Source organism: Cyprinodon tularosa, unplaced genomic scaffold (assembly GCF_016077235.1).
Source record: "Cyprinodon tularosa strain WSP-4 unplaced genomic scaffold, ASM1607723v1 ctg451, whole genome shotgun sequence".
NCBI lineage: Eukaryota > Metazoa > Chordata > Actinopteri > Cyprinodontiformes > Cyprinodontidae > Cyprinodon > Cyprinodon tularosa.
This window is the reverse complement of record NW_024039176.1, coordinates 651,635-671,827: the sequence shown is the minus strand read 5'-3', so window position 1 is coordinate 671,827 and position 20,193 is coordinate 651,635. Positions and strand designations below refer to the sequence as shown.

Below are 20,193 nucleotides of genomic sequence, written 5' to 3'. Positions count from 1 at the left end.
GAAAACCCATGTATGGCAATTTTAAATCAACATGGTTAATTTTTCTAGATGATGCCCTCCTCCCAAAAATCTAATATACCAAACACTACTTTCAACACCAAAATATTTTTAAAATGCTTAGTTCTATTATCTTTCAAATAAATACAGGATTTTTTTGTACTGAATGTAAAAAAACAAACAAACAAAAAAACAACTTTTTAGTGGACAAACGATAACCTTTAATCATAGAAAGAAAAAAGTGTTTTACATGTCCCGGCAATTTAAAAACAGATAACAAAGGAGCTAAGCAGGAGAAGAAAAAAAAAGAAAAAAAAAAACAACTAAACATAGTACAAGATCAGATTACAAAAATTTGAAACTTGCACCAAACGGGAGTTTTTACAGATAAAGCAGGAAAGAAAAATAAAAAAAAATGATAAGTATTTTATTTAAATCCCCCCCCAATGGAACTTTAATATTATTAACAGCAATTTGAAAAAAAGATGACAATAAAAATATAATTACAGGTTTCAGAACCCCGCATCTTCTAGCTGCAGAGAGGATGGCTGAAATGACTTTTGGTGACAGGTGAATGATACGGGTGCTGGTAAGCCATTTCTAACACGTTACGCAGAAAGGTCACTGCTGTTAAAACGATCTTGGTCATACACTTCTGCGACGATTTTGCGACCTCCGAACCAGCGGTCATTCAGGGCCTGGATAGCTTTGTTCATCTCAGAGGCCGCCGAAAACTCTACAAAGATTTTGACTATGATTTCTGCATCTTCCTCCTCCCCTTGCTTCTCCTGGTAAATGATGACTCTGTTGACCGCGCCAAACTTCCCGCACTCCTCCGTCACCTCGCCCTCCAGGTCGTCGTCGATGTCCTCTGGTCCTACCATGTTCCGAAGCACCATCACCGTGGACTGAAACGAGAAAAGAAATCAGTCGGTACAAAAATAATTTCTGTTACAAACGACTCGCAGACACAAGCGTATGTCACCTCTGATTTTCGGAGCAACTTCTGCATCACCATGTGCCTGGCACTGCTCCCCGAGATGCTCATGTGCTCCTGGTCACTTAACATCTCCTGGCCTGTACCATCCTGAAGCGTCTCCTCTTTCTCTTCCTTCTTCTCTTGTTGGTTTGAGCCACCAGCTTGGTTAGACAGCACAGGAGGTGATGCGAGTACCGGGTTCACTAGACCAACTTGGGGAATCACCGGTATGGGAGGACGAACTGGAGTCACACCTTTACAATGAAGGCAGTGTGTAGATTAAAAACAGACAGTTTAAACATTAGCCATTGGAAACAAGAAAAAAAAAAAGGTGATCAAATCGATAAAAGTTTAAAAGAAGAAGAAAAAACAATAGCAGTGTGCAATGATGTGTGTCAATTTAAATGACAGAAATGAGCCATAATTGGGAATGTCTGCATCTTCTCCAAATCTGTTCTATTCCATGGAACATTTGTATCCCATTTACTGTGGCTTTTCAACAAATTAAGCATTTATTTGGATACTCCTATGACTGCTTTTAAATTTTACATTTTTTTAACTCATCTTTTAAGTGTCATGTTTAAGGCGTGTTTTTGTGCTATAAAACTACCAATTTTCATATAAACTGAAGAAAAATCTCATTAAAAAAAAAGAATAATCTCAACTTTACACAAAATATGTCAAATTTAAAGCACAAAAATGTTTTCCTCAAAAACAAAAGGATACAACTGACATACTGAACACGTTTCTGAAGATGTGTGAATTTTAGATTGGAGAAGAAAGAAGTTAATAACTGCTTTACATAAAAAAGTAGAAAAAGTTCATGCTTAGCGCTTCTACTGTTCGACAGGGTTTTTCAGTGTTGTGTTTGTGTGATAACGGTACAAAGCAGAGAGAACCATGAGTTCAATGAGTCACCATACAACATCTAGGGCTTTATAAGATAAGTTGATACAATTTCCCACTTAATCAACTGGATTAAGCAGAAACTTTGGGGTCTTTACAGAACACGGAGAAGATCTAAGAGATTAAACTGATTTATTTAAATCTTGTAATTAATGAAAACCATGAGGTGGATGCTTCTCTTCATTATGATGTAAAATGAGCCGTAGTGAACAAACATGCTGACCAAGTTCAGATCATTTCAGATCAGAAATCTTATGCAGTTCAGGTTAATATATGACCTATACAATCCTGATTCAAATATTCAGCCCAGTTAAAAATGACAAGAAATAGGATTCTGTCCCATTTGATGCTTTTATAAGTACAGCTTTTTAGTGGGTACTTTATAGAAAACACCTTAACTGAAAAAGGCTTTCCATAAAATGATTAATAGCTTTAAGAAAATGGAAAGCCATTAAACACAGAAATCAAAGAAGGACTTGTAAATGAGCAGCAGCTCCACCCTTTCTGGCTTAAAGCTGTTCAGGCATGTTTGATGCAAGCGTCTCCAGGAGGATAATGAGAACGAGTGTTGAAGATGGCTTCACAAAGGCCTGTGAACTTTCCTCTCAATCCGTTCCCAAGTGTTCTCAGTGGAATTAGATCAAGAAACAGGGAGGATGGCCCAAAAGAGACGCTACTCTACTGGAAAAAGTCCTTTATTAGGTGGGTATTGTGTACCGAGACCTCAGACATGAAGAACGCCTACTGAAACATCTCCAGATGGAAAGCTGCCTTTTTGACGCCGCTGTCTAAGGTGGGATCTCCTCTTTATACCAGGAATGTTGAAAGTCATCAAGGTTACATAAACCTTTGCACCTAAACATATCCCATGTTTCCTTCTCCCTTGCAAAATGCAAACAGGCAATTATATGACAGAGGAGACAGCCTTCAAAGACCTGTGTTTGAAGCTCTTTGCTCTGAGACGCCAGGTGATGATTATTTGGCTGCACTTAACAGAAATGGATTTGATGGAGGATGGGAAAAGCCCAATTCAATTATTTTTTTTTTTAGGTCTAAACAATACGAAAAATTTAAAAAAGGCCACCATACTGAGCTGTTGCAGCCCAACAATGCCATCAGCTTCATAGTCAGCGAGCATTATTTGCATTTACCACCAGGTCTTAACTGCATGAATAATTCACCAAAAACACAGAACGCCAATTTTGGCTTATAAAGGCCGTCTTTTCTTCTTTTTCTTTGAGGTTTTATGGCTCTAGTGGCTCGTTTGTTGAACAGTGAGCCGACAGGAGAGGGGGTAGGGGAGAGACATGCGGCAAAGGACAAAAGGTTGGTTTCAAACCTGGGTCGGCCATGTCAAGGACTATGGCCTTCGTACATGGGGCGTGCTCGCTAACCACTGCGCCGCTGAATCACACCCTAAGGCCGTCTTAAACTTTTTATCAGCAACTTCCAGTTAAAAGTTTTCAATAAACTGCCTGATGCATTTTTTTGCTGCCATTTCTCTATTACCACAGTGAAGCTTAACATTAAACTGGCCTAAAGAATTTGATCAGGAGGTCACATGATTTACAATGCCAATCAGATACCCTCCTTAATAGTGAAAATGCCACCAGAAGCTAGTAAGAAACATAAGAAACAGTTTTAATTTATTTTTGAAGGATCAAATGTTTTAGAAATGAGAAAAAAAAATAGTTTCCCCTCCATTATAATACCTGAATTAAATAAAATCCCCCATGAAAATCTGAGACTGTATGTGAGAGAGCAAACGATCAAATCACAGCACTGAATAAACTATCATCTCCACTGGAGATTTCTTCTGTTATATGCTTGTTGAACCAAACTGATCTGTTTTAGATAAAATACTTTGTTTTATTTAGTTTTTATATTTGATCAATCTGGTTTAACATCATTTCATGAGCTTGGAAGCTTAGAGTTCAATCATTTATAGTAATTAAAGCAAAGTAGCACCAGACTACCACTACATCCCTGATGATTGAACACTGTTAGATGCTCTTTTCTCTAAATAGTGTTGTAACATACGTTTTAAAATAATAATCCTTGACAGTCTTCTAAATATATCTCAGGATGTTTTGATGATTATCAAGATAGGTAAATCACTATATTGGTTACAAATAATAGGAATTTAGATTTTTGTCAAAAGCATGAAGTCCCAGTAGGAATTATTTCTCTTTAAGGCCAATTAATAGTCATATTTTTTTCTTACCTTCTCCATACTGTCTTTTTAAAATATAATACTTGTTCATCATAGTACTCGTATAATAACCGGGACACCAGTATCCACTATTTATTTTTTCTTTTCCCCAAACCAATCTGTATTATTAGACATTTCTAGTAATGGTATTAATAGCTCCCTCTGTACGCTGCTGTATAATAACATTACCCCTCTGTGCCTGCGGGTCAGTTTGGGATCAAGAATCATCCAGACTGAAAGCTGATGGTGGTTGTATTGAAGAAAAAAAAAACAAAAATGAAACAGAGCATCAAGATGAGCCATACAAGCATTACCCGCCACGCCAAGTCGTCTATTCTTGACTGAAGTGCTGAGATTATTTGGTATTTATTTATTTCTAACTTTACTCTTACAGGTTTCTTGATGCAATTTAAAGTTTCTTATGAAGGCCAGGTAATTCTCTGGTCTGGGTAAGGTTTGTTAAAATCCACTTTAAAAGAAAGGAGGAAAGAGAGGAAGTGCATGTTTTTATTTTTTCTTCATGTTGATTTTAAGGGATTTTACCATTTCATTAAATATCTTTTTGAAAACTGTTTTTTTATAGAACAAAAAAAATAAAAAAGTATGAATTTGATGGAGAATCATTTTCTCTGTACTGCGTTTCATCCACTGTTGTCAAGGAGTCAGAGATAAAGTGTTTATTACGTACAGCTGTCCAAAAATACTGTTAAAACTTAACATAACTGGGCTCCACAAAGGTGTAAAAACAGCATGTGCATACCTGTGATAACACCTGGAGCCTGTGCAGCCATAACAGCCTGAGGTAATCCTATCTGTGGTCCAAGAAGCTGTGGTGCTGTCAAAGCCCCCAAAACTGATGCACCAGCTACCGCCTCCTTAAGAAAGGTGGGAGGGGGGCCAACACATTAAGTAAGGGAAACAAACAGAACACAGCGAAAAGCAACACAGTGAAAATCAAACCACATGGCAAAGAGTGAACTCAACCTTTTCTCCAATTAGGGTCAAAATGTCGGTGACAAACTTTTCATTCTAGCGTTGTAATAAGTGACAAATCATCACGCACCGCTGGTGTTTACATGCTACATCAAGTCATCAAACAAGGAGTAGCTTTAAAAAAACAAAAGGAAATATAAAACTGATTTAAAAATACAAAACAAAAAAAAACACACTGACATGAATTGCAGCCGAGTTCAAATCCTTTTTGGCTTACTAAACTACCTCTGCCTTCTTTTGACCCATAAACTCTCCTCTCATCTGTCCCTGAATCAAATCTAGCTAGATCTGAGGTATATTTACCTTGAAGGCCATTAAATCCCTTTGGAAGGGATTTATACTTGCCTGGGCCGTTATCTTAGCCGTAGCTGCTGCTGCAGCTACAGCCGCAGCAGGTGGCAGCCCACCCGGAGTCGTGGGGGTCAATAGGGGCATCGGTGGAGTCACTGCTTTGCCGACTCGCAAGTACTGACCACCCAGGTCAAAAAGATTCATAGAGGACACCGCATCCAGAGCCGACTGAGGCTTTTCATACTCTGTTGGATGGATTTAAAAGTAAATGCAGAAAAAAAAGAAGTCAGCAGCAGGGCATCAGCAACACAGGAGGATGAGAGAACGAGCGCCTTCCAGCTCACCAATGAAGCCAAAGCCCCTGTGTCGCCCTGATGTGGGGTCTCTAGCTAACGTGCACGATTTAATCCGTCCGAAGGCCTCAAACACACTCTTGATGTCGTCGTCCGACAGGTCCGGGTGGACGGACGCTACGTAGATCCGGTTGTAGGCACGTGCCTCCTCTGCCAGCTGGTCGATGATGGGTTGCGCCTGACCGATGTTACTTGGCCGCCCAACCTATTGCACAGATTAAATCAATAGGGCCTCTAAACGTGGGGGGGGTTCTGGAACCGATGGAAAACGCACTAACGCAAAAGTCTATGGGAACAGGTTCATTTCAGTCACTCGCTTCAGTGAAATTACATGCAAGAGTGCTTTCTAAAGTTTATTTTTTCCCCTAATACTGGGTCCCAAAGCTGGTCCTCAGTTACCCCAGCCATGCTTGTTTTAGATGAGTCTCTGCTTGAGCACACCTGATTTAAATGATTGCACCAGCTCGGCAGCCGTTCCTTTAAGTCAGGTGTGTGTTACCAAGCAGAAACCCACCACACAGGACAGGGCTCCCTGAGGAGCAGGATAGGGAACCACTTATTTAGACGATTATGGCTAAAGGTTAATAAAAACCCAAAGATCAACTTCAGAGAAAGTTTGGCTACTCCTTCAGACCACTAAAGAAAAGGGACTTATTACATGAGACGGTTATCTAGCAGGCAGCTTGGTAAGCAAAAAAAAAAAGTCATAGTGGAAGAAGCCAAGTTCAAAGACTGTTGCATCTAAGCACACAAATTGAAAGTTTAGAGAAGAAAGAATAAAATAAAAGGAACCTGATATGGCATTCTGATTAATGCAATTAAAGCCCATTCCAGAGTTTGGCTGGGATTAATAAGGGGCAAAGAGTAGCACAAGTCAGAACTTCACTTTAATGCTAAAGTCCTGAGCAAGCTTTGATTGTGTTTATGCTGCCAATACGCCATTATACAGTAGCTGTAAGTTAGAAACAAGTTCTGCGGTCGTCTGGAACACGTCAAATACATTGATTTGCGTTGGAGATCAGTTCTTGATAAGTCACTCATAAGTTATGCACAAGTTACTATGGTTTTGGATAAGCTAAACACAACTTATGAGTAACTTACACTTAACGCATGTCAATAGATCAAATAACTCACCTGTAACTTATGGCCCGCATATTGCATACTCTGGGAAATTTTGAGCATACACTTGCCCTATAACAATGTGTGCCAGTGTGCTTCATAACTTATCCCATAACTTATCAAATGCATGCCATACCTCAGGCATACACTGTTTAAATCATCAAGGTGTGAAAGGGGCTTTTGATTTGTATTTTCTCAGAAACACATTTTTGGGTTTATATCAACTTTAAGCCATAATCTTAATTTTCTATAGAAGATACATTAAAAAAAGACATACGTTTATATAGACGTAAGTTACCAAGACTAGCTCATGCACTGTAGGTTTTTTTATATTATTCATAAGCAACTAAAGTAACACTAAACTGAATGGAGTTCAGTTGCGACACGATACGCAAATGTTTTGACAAAGAGACGAGCGTCTAAGTGGAATCTGTACAACAGATGAGGCGGCCAATTAACACCACCCAGGCGCAGTCCATCATCAGCACAACTTGGTAGCAGAGAGAGTTCACGCACCCCTGGGCATCTCACTGCAAATCCTCACTTAAACAAGCTACCAGGACATCTTGGAAGAGCAACACACACAAACCTCATACTACAGACATACAACACGTACCTGTGAAAAACAGAAAGACATTAAACAAGGAGAAGAGTTAGATTGTTCACACCTTACTACAGGAAAACAAACATTGACTATATGAATTTCCAAAAGCAGTAATCAAAAGTGTTTCCTGACCCAAGAGCTTAATACATGTGTCCTGTTGGGTATCATTACCTACCAAACCTCACAGAAACAGACCAAAAAGAAAAGCAAACCTTTCCATGGTCTTATCGTCATATGTCTACATTAGAGACCAAAAAATATCTAATTTATCTTCGTACAACTTTTAAACTAAACAAAAAAGTTGATCAAAGTTGTACATCATGATGTTGCAAACAAAGAATGAGAAATGTTACTGGAATATACATATATGAAAAGATCACCTCCAGAAATAGGAATTTTATTCTTGTAATTAATACAATTTGAAACTAAAGTATGTTGACATGGTAGAAAAATCAATAATTAAAACACCTTAATGCTGAACGAAGCAAAAGGGAAAACAAAATACTGTGGAGTTGTGTTGTTGTCAGAGATAATCTCATCTCTCTAAGCTTCTCACCTTAATGTTTCGTCCGCCTAACATGACCGAGTTCATCTGTTCCAGAGCCAGCTGAGCAGCTTCTGGCACGTCGTACTCCACAAAGGCAAAGCCCTGCACATGTAAACACCGTTTGATTTAACACCAAATAGAACTCAGCATCAAGGTGCAAAAGCATTCATACCCATTCAACTTTTCCTCACTCTGTCATATATTTTAACTATAAACTCTTTTGCATTTTATTGGAACCAGACTACAGAACAAGGTTTAAATAGTTTTAGAAAAAAAGTTTATTTTAATTCAGTTTTGACTTCAGATTTTCATTTCCCTTTCAAGTTTTTATTATTTGTTAGCCAATTTATTTAGTTCTTTTTTTTTTTTTAAGGTGCTTAGCTTCAGTTAAGTTTCTATTCATATAAGTTAAAAGTTCAGTCTTTTATGAAATACGACTTAAATACTCGGGTCAAATAAAAATAAAATAAATAAAAGATAGAAAATCCCAGATAAGGACAAATCACCGCAACACAAGATGACCAGACTGATGTACTGCTCATTTTATTCACGTAATGAGGTACAGCGAAACAGCAACTGGAAACTACACCTCATGCTAATGCGTTATAATAAAGACGTAAACGAAAACTAAGCACATTCTCTGTCTAAATTCAGTTAGTTTAATTAGTTTGTAAACTATTATTACGGTTTCAGTTAGTTTTCTTTTTGCAAAGTCCAGTTTTTTTTATATCAGTTAAAATGCTTTCTGATTCACGTTTTCATCTTTTCATTAGATTAACGATAACCTTGCTATAAATCTTATATTGCATTTCCAATCAGCAGCAAAGGTTTGCAACTTTTCTAGAAATGAAAATCTAGGAACAATTTTTTGCAAAACCTGTGCATTTCTATCATGCAACTTTACACTGATAACTCTACATAAAATACAGCGATTTGCATCTTGAGCTATGCCAGTGAAGTAGAAGCAGTAAAGGCCTGAGAGGTTTGTTGGAGAACATCAGTAAATAAAAACAACTGCAAAGACCCAGGAACACAAGACGTCAATCTGGGAAAGAGCCATGGAGAAGTTTAAAGCAGCTAATGGAATGAATATGGAGCAGCTGCAAACCTGCTGACAAGTTAACGCAAAAACAAAAAATTAGTAGTTTTGATTAAAGCAAATTTATTTTAAAACACCAGTTAAAGTCCAAACTTTATCTGGGGTAATGCAGCTCTCAATGCAATCTGATTAAGAAGAATGAGCTAACATTTTAGTCTCTTGGTATCTAAAGCTCAAATAGGCATACCCCAGCACTCATATGTTTAACTGCAACAAGAACAATCAACAAAGCATTGATGAGGGGCATTAAATAGAACATAGACTTTATAGTTTGGTTTGTATTCTAGGGCTCCAACTAACAATTATTTTGATAATCAATTAATCTGTTGGGTATTTTTTTCGATTAATCAATTAATAATCAGACAGTGAAAAGTTCCTTAAAGATCTTTTCACAGAATTTAGATATATATATATATTTATGTATGTGTGTAACTATCATCCAAAAATTAGTCACAAAGAGGAGAGCAGGGATCTGTTTGAAGCGCTGAATCCAAGGAGGAAATGTAAAGCTTTACTGCAGTTAGGGATGTTTATTATACCCTTTTTCTGTGAAGCATTGTACAACAGGTAGACTTGCAGACTTCATTAGCTTTAAACTTGCGGTCAACAGAAATATTGGCACCCTGCCTTAGCCTCTCTCTGAATCAAACAAACAATCAACCCCCAGGGCAGATCCAGGTGATATTCATTAAACAATCATTCAGCTCCAGACACATGCCAACACCCACTTACAGCTCCACCCACACACGCCCATACACACCTCTTAACACGTACACCCTACACTTAGAGACACGACATAAAATCCATAAATATATATATATATATATATATATATATATATATATATATATATATATATATAGTTTACAATTTTGTTATAAGTTGGTTGTTCTGGAAGCTAAAGGCATGTTTTATAGTCTCTATACTCCAGTTAACGATTAATCGAATACTGAATTAGTTGATTATTTCAATAATATATTATAGCCCTATTTCATTCCACTTTGTTTTACAGCCCTATATTTCTGTTTCTGGTTGCAGTGTGCCAAAAACAAGCAAAAGATCAGAATCCAATTAAACCATGTGCTAAAAGACACAGACCTTGTGTTTCATTGTAACTGAATCCCAAGACATGTCAATGCTCTTGATCGGGCCGAAGGGTGCAAAGGCCTGTCTGATGGTGTCCTCTCCGAGCTCATAGTATATGGAACCCACATACACCCGACACATAATCGCCAGCGCCCGTTGCCGCTGAGCTGCCACCTGCCAGTCAGGAGGAAATAACACACAATAAGCATTAGAGAGTAAAAGAAATGTATATTGACATCTACACACACACACGCACAAAGTATATAGATAAATTTGCCTGCTCTAATGGCCGTGTTTTCCCCAAACAATTGTCAAAGGCCAATTCTCAGTTTGGGGAGACCTGAACAGATAAATGGGAGTATAAACTGGGAACTTTGATCAACAGGGATAGCTCTTTTTGGGGACAAAAAAAATAAAAATCACAAGTTGTCTGACAGGTGTCCCCTGAAGTTATTAAAATTTGGTTTATCATCTGTTAGTGTTGTTACGTACTGAGATATGGAGGCAAAATACACACAGAGGTGATCGACATGCACAGCCCTCACAAATATTTGGCTTCGGTAACTGACCTGGATTCCAGGGATGCAAGTAAGGTAACAAAAAGTAACTCTGGCGTTCAAAAGAAATCCAAACAAAAGTCTTGGAATTTTCTTCTCGAGTCTAAGTTGGGGGGAACTCTTTGTATTTAACTGATGACTTTAGTTTTTCATCTGCTTCTGAAATATCATTGTATACCAGCAGAGTGTCTGTCTGCTATTCTACAGTATAACGAGTAGATGACTTGTTTTTTTCAACGAGAAAAAGCTTCACACTGAGATGGCAAAACAAAACAAAAATAAAAAAAAAGATCCCTGACACAGAAGTTCTCTCATTTTGGTCCATAAAGGGATTGCTATCCCTCTTTTGTCTCCTGCCAGGAGCTGTTTTCAAAACAAGAAATGCATATTTTTCAAAGAGACGTGCCTTTTATCCCTTTAGGAACTTCAATAAAAAATAAAAATATGTTCAAGCTAGATATTGGACTTAAAAAGTGCTAGAGCAGAAGGAAAAGAATAAAAAAAGCAAAGCAAATGAGAGCTTCCACAAATAGGACATTCATCGCAAATGCTGCAGACATGGGTGCAATGACAGGTGCTGCAGAAAGCAATGTTTCCTTATAAAATATGCATTCTTCGGTCAGATTAAAAAGGCAGGGATTGTTGCCAATGCAACCGGTAAAAGAAGGGTAACAGTCCTTTTCCACTGGAAATGCGGACAAGAAAAAAAATATTTAATGATCTATTGACCGATTGTAAAGGTGAGAGAGGATCTCCAAAGCCCATTGTCACTGCTGCCATCTGAAAGACAGTAAAGATGAAAAAAGTGCTGAAAAGTCTGTTAGATACCCCTTTAGCTATTGCTTTTGCAAGAAAGGTCATTGCTCGGCTAGACAGACAAAAGCGGTTAAGCTAACACCATATGCAGACCCTCCCTCTAAACAGCAAAACATTCAGAGGATTTACCTCCCATCCCTAATTTAATAATTCACCACACAGCAGATAAAGCACGGCCCCTTTGAAAGTGCAAAGCATACAACATGATAACCAAAGCCTTCAGGACGATCATCTCCATCTGAAAAAAAAGCAGAGGCAGATGGTCTACACATGTTGTGGTTTTTTTTTCTTCTTTTTTCGGTTGTTTGTTTTTTAATTTTTTATTTTTTTTTTTACAGCACGTGGGAGGTCAGGAGAGCAGGCCCTCTGGGAGAACTAACCCTAACCCGATAGGCCAGAGTTACTCATGCATGGACAGCTTAAGGTAATCTGTCAAGAATCAAAACTCACTGATGATACGGCACATTACCAAGTGATAGGAGGGGAAACAAAAGCTGTTAATATCTCACCTGAAGGTTAGTAAGCTGCTGCTGCTGATGTGCAATGGTCTGCTTCACCAACACACTCTTAATGCTTTGCTCCATGGCATACTTCTTCGCCTGGGAAAGGAGCAAAGTAATACCTTAGATTACCATCATCACTAACCAAACACAAATAAAAATGTAAATATTTCCATCATACGCAGAAGTCTTACACAAAGGAATGAAGGAGATAGGAGAAAAGGGGAGAGTTTTATCTCAGGCAACTTGAGTTTCTTGTCTACAAAAGGTAAAATTCTGACTTTATAACCCCTGGAGGACTCTGCTTAAATGCACTAACCCCTTGTTCACACTGGCTCCGGTGCGGTTACCGAGCCGACGGAGACTGCAACTCCCGCACACCCCCTCTCACACCGCCCTTTTGACTACGGTGCGGTGCGGCTCTGGCAACAGGTCCGGAGATTTAACAGAAGTTCACTTGAGTTCACGTAACTTCACGCGATAACACGGCCCAAATAAGGATATTTGCGAGAGCTTGTTGCGGAGGGCTCCGGCACGCCGCAAGGATAGCTTTCTTGCGGAATTTTCTGCAGCGCCGGAGTGTCTCGGTAACCGCAGCCGGACAGCTCAGCAGCCGGTGAGAGAGGTTTACGTCTTTTTAATGACTTGGAATCACTGCGGCGCCGCACCCACCGCACCGCAACGGTAAGACCGGAGTCGGTGTGAGCCTGGGGTAAGGGTAATATTCAGCTTTTTAAACATTACTGGCAGTTTGCTTCTCTTAAAATTAGATGCAAACATCATGGGTCTCTTATTGTAAACATCTTGTTTCAGCATTTGATTACAAAACTAAAACATTCTAAGCTAGAAGCCGTCACTGGGTTGCTGATAGATTTTCTTGCACAAAAGTTGTGCTCTTTCCCCGTTAGACTGCTGCCCTCATAATGCCAAAGATGTTTGCCTATAATAACCAAGCAGATGCAGCTGAGTCATTTCATTTTTGTGCTCGTATCATTTTCAATTGCTAAAGAGGGTGAAATAGAGAAGCAAAATATAACACAGGAAAGAAACACCTAAAAGGATTCAGAAGACAAGATATAACATGTACAAGTATAGTGTAATTTTAAAGATAAGTTATTTACTAAATACATATTTTCAGAGAAACATGTTAATCTTTACTCTTTTTCCACAAAGATCCCTGTGCAATTCTAACCCTAAAAACGAAATTCGGATAACAATGTTTCAAAATATAGTTTGGTAGATCAGTATATTATAATATAAACTAACATGGGTCGAGACAAGGATTAAAATGCTTCCATTTAAAAATAAATAGACAGGCTGTGCATAAACATCACTCAGTATTAATAACAGTGCAGCAGAGAGACCATTAATAATTTTACTTGTTACTATTCCGACCCATCACACACAAAGAGTTTTATATGGCCACATGCAGCACACAGTAGTGCAGTGCTGCTCCTCTGTGCACCCCTTGCTCAACACTGTTAGATGGAAGGCAAATAAAAAGAGGATAACTTAAAAATTTTCCTCCTCAAAATGAAAGCCTTGTTACAGTATCTGAAAACATTTCAGCGGGGGGAAACAGTTTTAGTCACAGCTTAAAGACTGAAGATCCATTTAAACCCGCAGTTGACCACTCTTAAGCAGGCACGTGCAGGCTGGCAGCACAACTTAAAGGTGGGGTATATGATCCTGGATAAACGGTTCCTGCCAGCTACATTTTTGAAAATACACACCTTCAGCCCACCCCACGAAACCACGCCTCCAAATTACATGAACGCGCCTGCTGTCAGTCGAGAATGTTCGGATGTTCCCGAGAACGAGAAAGAAACAGGCCGAGACCTCGCGAGTGCACGTGACTCGGGATGAGGCGAGAAGCTCATGTCTATTACTAGCTAACCACAACATAACAGGCTAACTTCCATGATGGCGTCGTCTTCTCCTAGTACGGTAAGAGTGTTGAACAATTCAATATGGTCGTAAACAAGTTGTCACGGTTGTCATTTCAAGAAGTATTGATTAGGGTGACCAAACGTCCGTATTTCCCGGGACATATCCGTATTTCACGTCCTGTCCCGGGCGTCCCGGGGTTTTTTTTAGAAAGTGAGGAAATGTCCTGATTTCACTGCGCACGACGCTCCGTGTGACGTAATCCCTGAGCCGCGTCAGTGCAGGCAGCCCTGTTCTTAATCAGAGGCTCTGTTCAAAAACCAGGGCTGCATCCTCCAAGGACGCGGTCTACCTAGACTGGACCCTTCGAAGTCCTTGAAAATAAGGAGACCACAAGAGTTCTGTCTGTAAATTCGAACAGGTCCTCCCTTCAGCGGCACTTGGGGGGGGGGGGGGGGGGGGGGGGGGGGGTCACGAGTCTGTGAACGCGCAGGGGGGAGGGGTGGGGCAAGCTCAGAGCTGACGGTTGATGGGCGTGCCAGAAACCAGTAGAAGCAGGGATGATAGTTACTTCTATTGGTTTGCGTTTTCCTCTGACTACGCCCTCTACACTGGACTAAAAGATTTCGTTTTTTTTTCCAAACATTCTATCTCAGTTGGCGCAATGGGCTCGTGAGGAGGTTTTCAATCAGTATGGTAAAAACATGCTCCAGAAAACATCACATACCCCACCTTTAACAACAAGCTAATTATTAGGTTGTTTCGCGTCCATTATTTTAAATATATCAGACATAATTACATTTAAATAGTGCCACTTCACCACACGTCAAGTCCTTTACACATCCAATCTAATCCGATCACACAGCTAGATTAGTTTAACGCTTTTATTTTCTATCTGAGGAAAACCAGCAGACTGCAACCTTACTCATTGACTCAACAGCAATCCCTCACACCAAAAAAATTAAATAATCTGCACAAAATTATCTAAAACAACACTAAACTTATTGTGCATTTCAATTTATGTATCAAGTCAATATACTCAAAGCAAATTGTTCCTAACAACCTCAATAAGTTGTTACATCCATGCTGATTTTATGCAGTTTCTGTCAACTTGAATTGAAGTTGCTGTCATTTTACACATCTCTGGTGTTTCTGCCATTTCCCATATCCACTACTGTAAAAATGGCCACAGCTGTATATTGATTATGTACTCTTCGGGTGACTGCACATTATTTATATCTATACAATTACTATACAGAACTATATTTCATTGTTTATTTTGTAACTCTGCAACTTATTCTGTTTTTTTTATACACTTTTAAAGGTCCACATTTGTGTGACCACTTTTGCTGTAATACTTTTGCTGCCGTAACACCACAATTTCACCACCATGGGACAATAAAAGGATTTTCTATTGAAAATTATAAAATTGTAATAATCATTTGTACAGCTTTAGCAGCAGAATTGGTTTAAAAGGAGGACATGCAGAAATAAAATCTCAGAAGCCCCTGATTGCACATGGGAAGGTTATTTCAGTGCCCTCACTCGAACCCTCCACTGCTAACAGGCTGTGATATATTTTAATGAAATTGAGCCAAATTAAAATGCTAAACAAAAGAATGTATACATCATATGCTATCTATATTGCATTACTTAGTGTATTACAACCCATTTACAAACCTGTAATCTAATTCAGTGGCAAAAAAGAAATTTGTGTTTGCTTGTAGTTTGCCATTAGTTCTTTCATTAGGTGAAAAACTGATTTGACATCAGATGAAGGAACCTCTTACCCTCTGAAGTGCCTCCTGTTGTTCTGGAGTAAGAGGCGGCAGGCCAAGCTTGGAGCCTGTGCCTTGTCCATTCTCCATCGTCAGGGCTTCACCTCCCTGTAATTTAAAAATTGACACATTATGATCAAACTAATAAACTGGAATCCGCAGCGATTGTGCAATAAGCCTATCATAACTGTACAGAAACAATTCGTTTCCCCAGCAACAAAAAAAAAAAAGCAGAGATTTCAGCACAGTTTATAGTAAGTGAAAACAAGTTATGGACCAACACCCGGATTTAAACCAGGTGGACCTGGATGAGCTCCTTACTTACGCAACACTATAACCGCTGGGTCCACCAGACTGAGACAGGAAAGCCCCCAAGGGGAAGAAGACTGATGGGGAAGCTTTAAAAACTCAACAATTTCTATAGGAGGAAATAAAAGATGCCTTTAGACTAAGAGTAGAGATTAAAACAGGCAGCTCTCATCAACTTCAGAATGATTCATGTGTACTTGTTCGTATTTCTAACAGTTCACACGATACGTAGGATCTCTAAACGTGATTTCCATTCTAACATACGCTAGAAATGCAGGCTAGCTAAGCAAGCTAATGTTAACCTTGAGTTTTTATAGAAAGGGGATTTGAAACGACATAAAAAGCGTATTACTTCAATCTTTATTTTTAAAAATATCACTAGAAATCATTACGGAATGAAAAACACTTAGCTATGCCTGATTTGTTTTCCGCTAAGGATGTCTTTGTTGCTAGCAGCAGATATAGCATTAGCTCACGTTGCTATGGCGCGTAAACCAATCTTTGTTCTTTTTTCTCCAATCCAGATACATAGAAATAGGTGCAAATGCAATATAAAAAACACTGCGCTTTACTTACTCAATGAATAACGGGGGTAAAGGAACCTCAACAAGAATGTTTATTAATTGCAAAATGTATTTACCGCAGTGTTCGTAACCGCCATGAAGCACACCTTCTAGAGAGGGCCACACTCCTCAAATCCCGCGAGACCTCCAATGTGAGATATCGCGATAATAGAGCTCCACACAATAAATGAAGCTTTCCTTTTAGTGTGATCTCATTGACTGCTAATAACAGTGCGGAGCGGAGCCTATAAGTCATTTTAAACATACGCAGATACATCTCAGTTCATGAATAAGTGGATTTATTTTAGTTAGTTCAAAACTTAAAAGCCATTTATTGTGTAGATCTCTAGAACTGGTTTATTTCGGTTCAAATGTCAAACAATTGACATTTTTGTTTTAAAAAAATGTACTCTTTCTTATAGTTTAATTCTTCCTTAGTATTAAATATTGTATACTTTGAAAAATCTCATAGTGTTTCTTAAAGGTTAAATTCTGGTAGTCTGATGATACATCAAGATCAATACATAGATCAATTCACATGAATTTCTGTGATTGAAATTGTATTTGTTCAAAGTTAATTGGTTGTTTTTTCTTTATAGTGACCCGCTATAAATTGCTTTGCTTTGTTTCTCAAGGTAAAAAGAAAGTCCACCCTCTATAAATTATGTGATTTTGTGCATTAAATCCATGATAAAAACACATTTGGGCTTTTTTAGGCTCTGAAATAATCTTAATTTCACCTCAAGTTTACAAAAAACAGCAACACTTCGATCACTTCTTTAAAGGAAATGTAAAAAAGATTGTTGTATGTGAAAACTCTAATATACCCCTTCTCCCCCACCATTTAATAAATAGTAGAAACATTTTTGGCAGCAGTATCTAAAGATCTTTGTTTTCTCAGGATGACTTTATTGTGTGTAAATTCTTGTGTCATTTACCTTTAGCCAGGTGTCAGACATGTCTTATTGTGTTATACTTATTGATTTTTCTAAGTCATCATTTTTTTCTATAATCTTTTTGCTACTGTAAATACCAGATTTCCCTATTGTGGAACAATTCCGGGATTTTCTATTCTATTCTATTCTATTCTATTCTATTCTATTCTATTCTATTCTATTCTATTCTATTCTATTCTATTCTATCTCCTCACATTCGACTCCAGAATCTTTCAAGGAGTACATGGTCTACTGAGTGACTTTAAAGAACCAATAAGCTAAGTGAAATAACAATTCCAAATCATAAACCCTAATTAGATTATGGGCATATATGTGTACTCTGCTTTTCTATGTGCAAAAGACATATTTTGCACATATGTGCAAAATGGGTTGTGATGTTAGGTGGTAATGTTAAAGGCAATTTACAAAGCCAAAGTCATACCACAGTATTCCTTCTACAGAGAAAAGGGTTTCTCCTGACAAATCAACTTAGATGTTGGTCTGTGTTGTCATGGACTTTCCCTCTCATTACTTTACCTTCACAATGTGCAATAACACAGTCATGTGCAATAATAGCAATTTAAGTACTGCATTGCAAATTGTAAATACCATTTATTGTATATACTGAGATCTTAATCTTATTCCTAGATATTATTTTACACAGTTTATATGGGAATGGTTTAATTTTACTTATCTTATTCTGTCTTATTACATAATACTTCATTTTGCTCTATTGTAATTGCAATCTTATTTTCCTCTCTTCTGTAAGCGGTTGCAATGCAGAAAAATAATTTTCTGCAAAACTAAATTACATTGCAGCAGTTAAAATGTAACTTAAAACATTGTTTAGACTTGTATCATGTAATACGAGCTTTTTAGACAGTGGATCTGAGGTTTTGGATTGTTCTCTTACTGTCTTTATGCTGCATATACTTCACAGAGTATAAGGAATCACTAAAGAAATTTTCATTTAGAGAGGATTTGACTTAATATGTTTGCCGTTTTACTTACTTGGTTTGTTGTGAGGCACTTTGAACATTTATTAATGTCTGCAAAAGAAACTTTTGAAATAACATTTTATTACTTACATTGTTTTTATTGAGTGACAATCTTCTAGAATTTGATTCCTGCTGAATTTTAATTGCTTTTTTGTTTATATATATATATATATAGATATATATCTATATATATATATAAAATCAGCACTATTTTCATGTAGCCTGCATTTCTGGGTAAGAAATCCTTTTTTTCTGATGTCATATATAAACTTTCCAAGAAACAAACTTTGAGATTTTTATTAGGTTGGCTTTTAGTCATCATACTGCCAATAAATAGAGGTCTTTTAAAGAGCATAACCAATTCATCTATGTATTTATTTAACTATCGGATAAAATGATGTACCTCATAGTCTTTTAGCACACAAGTTAGTATTTCCACACATTTAAGGACTTTCATTTTGGTAAGTGTATTTATGCCGAACTGCCTTTCTTCAGAACGTCAGTCAGCATAACGGTGTCCACACAAACACAGACAAAATAAACACTTTGGTTTTTGTGTATTTTAATCGTAGATGCTACAATATTCAACAAAAGTTTAACACATCCAAAGGCAAATATCATTCAACACAGTCACAAAGAAGAAAAAAAAGCAATCAAACATAAAATAAGACTGATATCAATGTCTCTTTATCTTCTCATACAGTGTGAACATTCATTTTCTTGGTCAGCTCTCCTTTTTAACTCAACTCTGATTAACAAAAAAGGCAAAATGCTAAAATTTGAATGGTTGCAGGTTATTAAGACATGCAGTTTACTAGAACAGAAGAGAGTCACGCTGGTACTGCATTGTTTTGGGTTTAGTTGGCTTTTTAATGCAACTCCCCTTTGATAGCCACATCCAAGTATGTACAATCTGACTGTCTGGGAGAATTCAGGTCTCCTGTCATCACAGAAACACTGACGATTTAGACCATAGTAAGTACTGTTAGCAATGAATGTACAGCAGCATAATTGTTACAAATCTGCAAGCTTACAATCCCCATCCACCCTGCACGCATGTATAACAAATGAGAAAATTTAAAATGAATCTGGCAATTTGTAATCTAGACAAAAACCCCTAAAAAAATGTTTTCAGATGTCTAAAGCTGCCATTTGAACTTAAATACCCTTGGATGTTTTCAGAAGTATGCCTTATGCTCATGTTTCAGTTGTCAGGAGTGTAATGATTTCTAAATTCTTTTCATGTCCAAAATATTCAAGATTCTTATTTTTTAAAACTAAAATTTTCAGTGATCACTTAACTTTAGATCAGATTTTAATTATACATCAAAGCAACTTTATCTATGGCCGACCTTTCCGACTAATAAGATGTGCAAGTAAGTTATTTGGCAATACAAGACCTCTTATTTTAGGGATGGATGGATGGATAGATGGATGGATGGATGAGAGGATGGATGGATGAGAGGATGGATGGATGGATGAGAGGATGGATGGATGGATGGATGAGAGGATGGATGGATGGATGAGAGGATGGATGGATGAGAGGATGGATGGATGGATGAGAGGATGGATGGATGGATGAGAGGATGGATGGATGGACTTTTGGATGAAGGAAGGAAGCACAGACAGAAGGATGTAGGATGTCTGGAAGGAAGGAATGAAGC

General features: G+C 37.9%; 1 protein-coding gene across 9 annotated transcripts; it reads right to left on the bottom strand.

Annotated features, from left to right (window-relative positions):
• Nucleotides 1-194: 194 nt before the first annotated feature.
• Nucleotides 195-16,810, bottom strand: LOC119793407 (poly(U)-binding-splicing factor PUF60-like). Of its 9 annotated transcripts, none has more exons than XM_038300613.1 (12): nucleotides 16,674-16,799; nucleotides 16,050-16,142; nucleotides 15,737-15,832; nucleotides 12,069-12,158; nucleotides 11,473-11,523; nucleotides 10,199-10,360; nucleotides 8,011-8,103; nucleotides 5,723-5,936; nucleotides 5,391-5,623; nucleotides 4,855-4,969; nucleotides 983-1,230; nucleotides 606-905 (listed from the first exon to the last, which is right to left on the bottom strand). In XM_038300613.1, exons 3-12 carry the CDS (start codon nucleotides 15,812-15,814, stop codon nucleotides 606-608), a joined length of 1,584 nt encoding a protein of 527 aa, XP_038156541.1. In that variant the 5' UTR covers nucleotides 15,815-15,832; nucleotides 16,050-16,142; nucleotides 16,674-16,799. The 9 variants fall into 9 exon arrangements, with proteins under 9 accessions (XP_038156540.1, XP_038156538.1, XP_038156546.1 ...); XM_038300614.1 differs by having other exon boundaries at nucleotides 16,610-16,728; XM_038300612.1 differs by lacking the exon at nucleotides 16,050-16,142 and having other exon boundaries at nucleotides 195-905; nucleotides 4,855-4,966; nucleotides 16,674-16,810.
• Nucleotides 16,811-20,193: the final 3,383 nt, after the last annotated feature.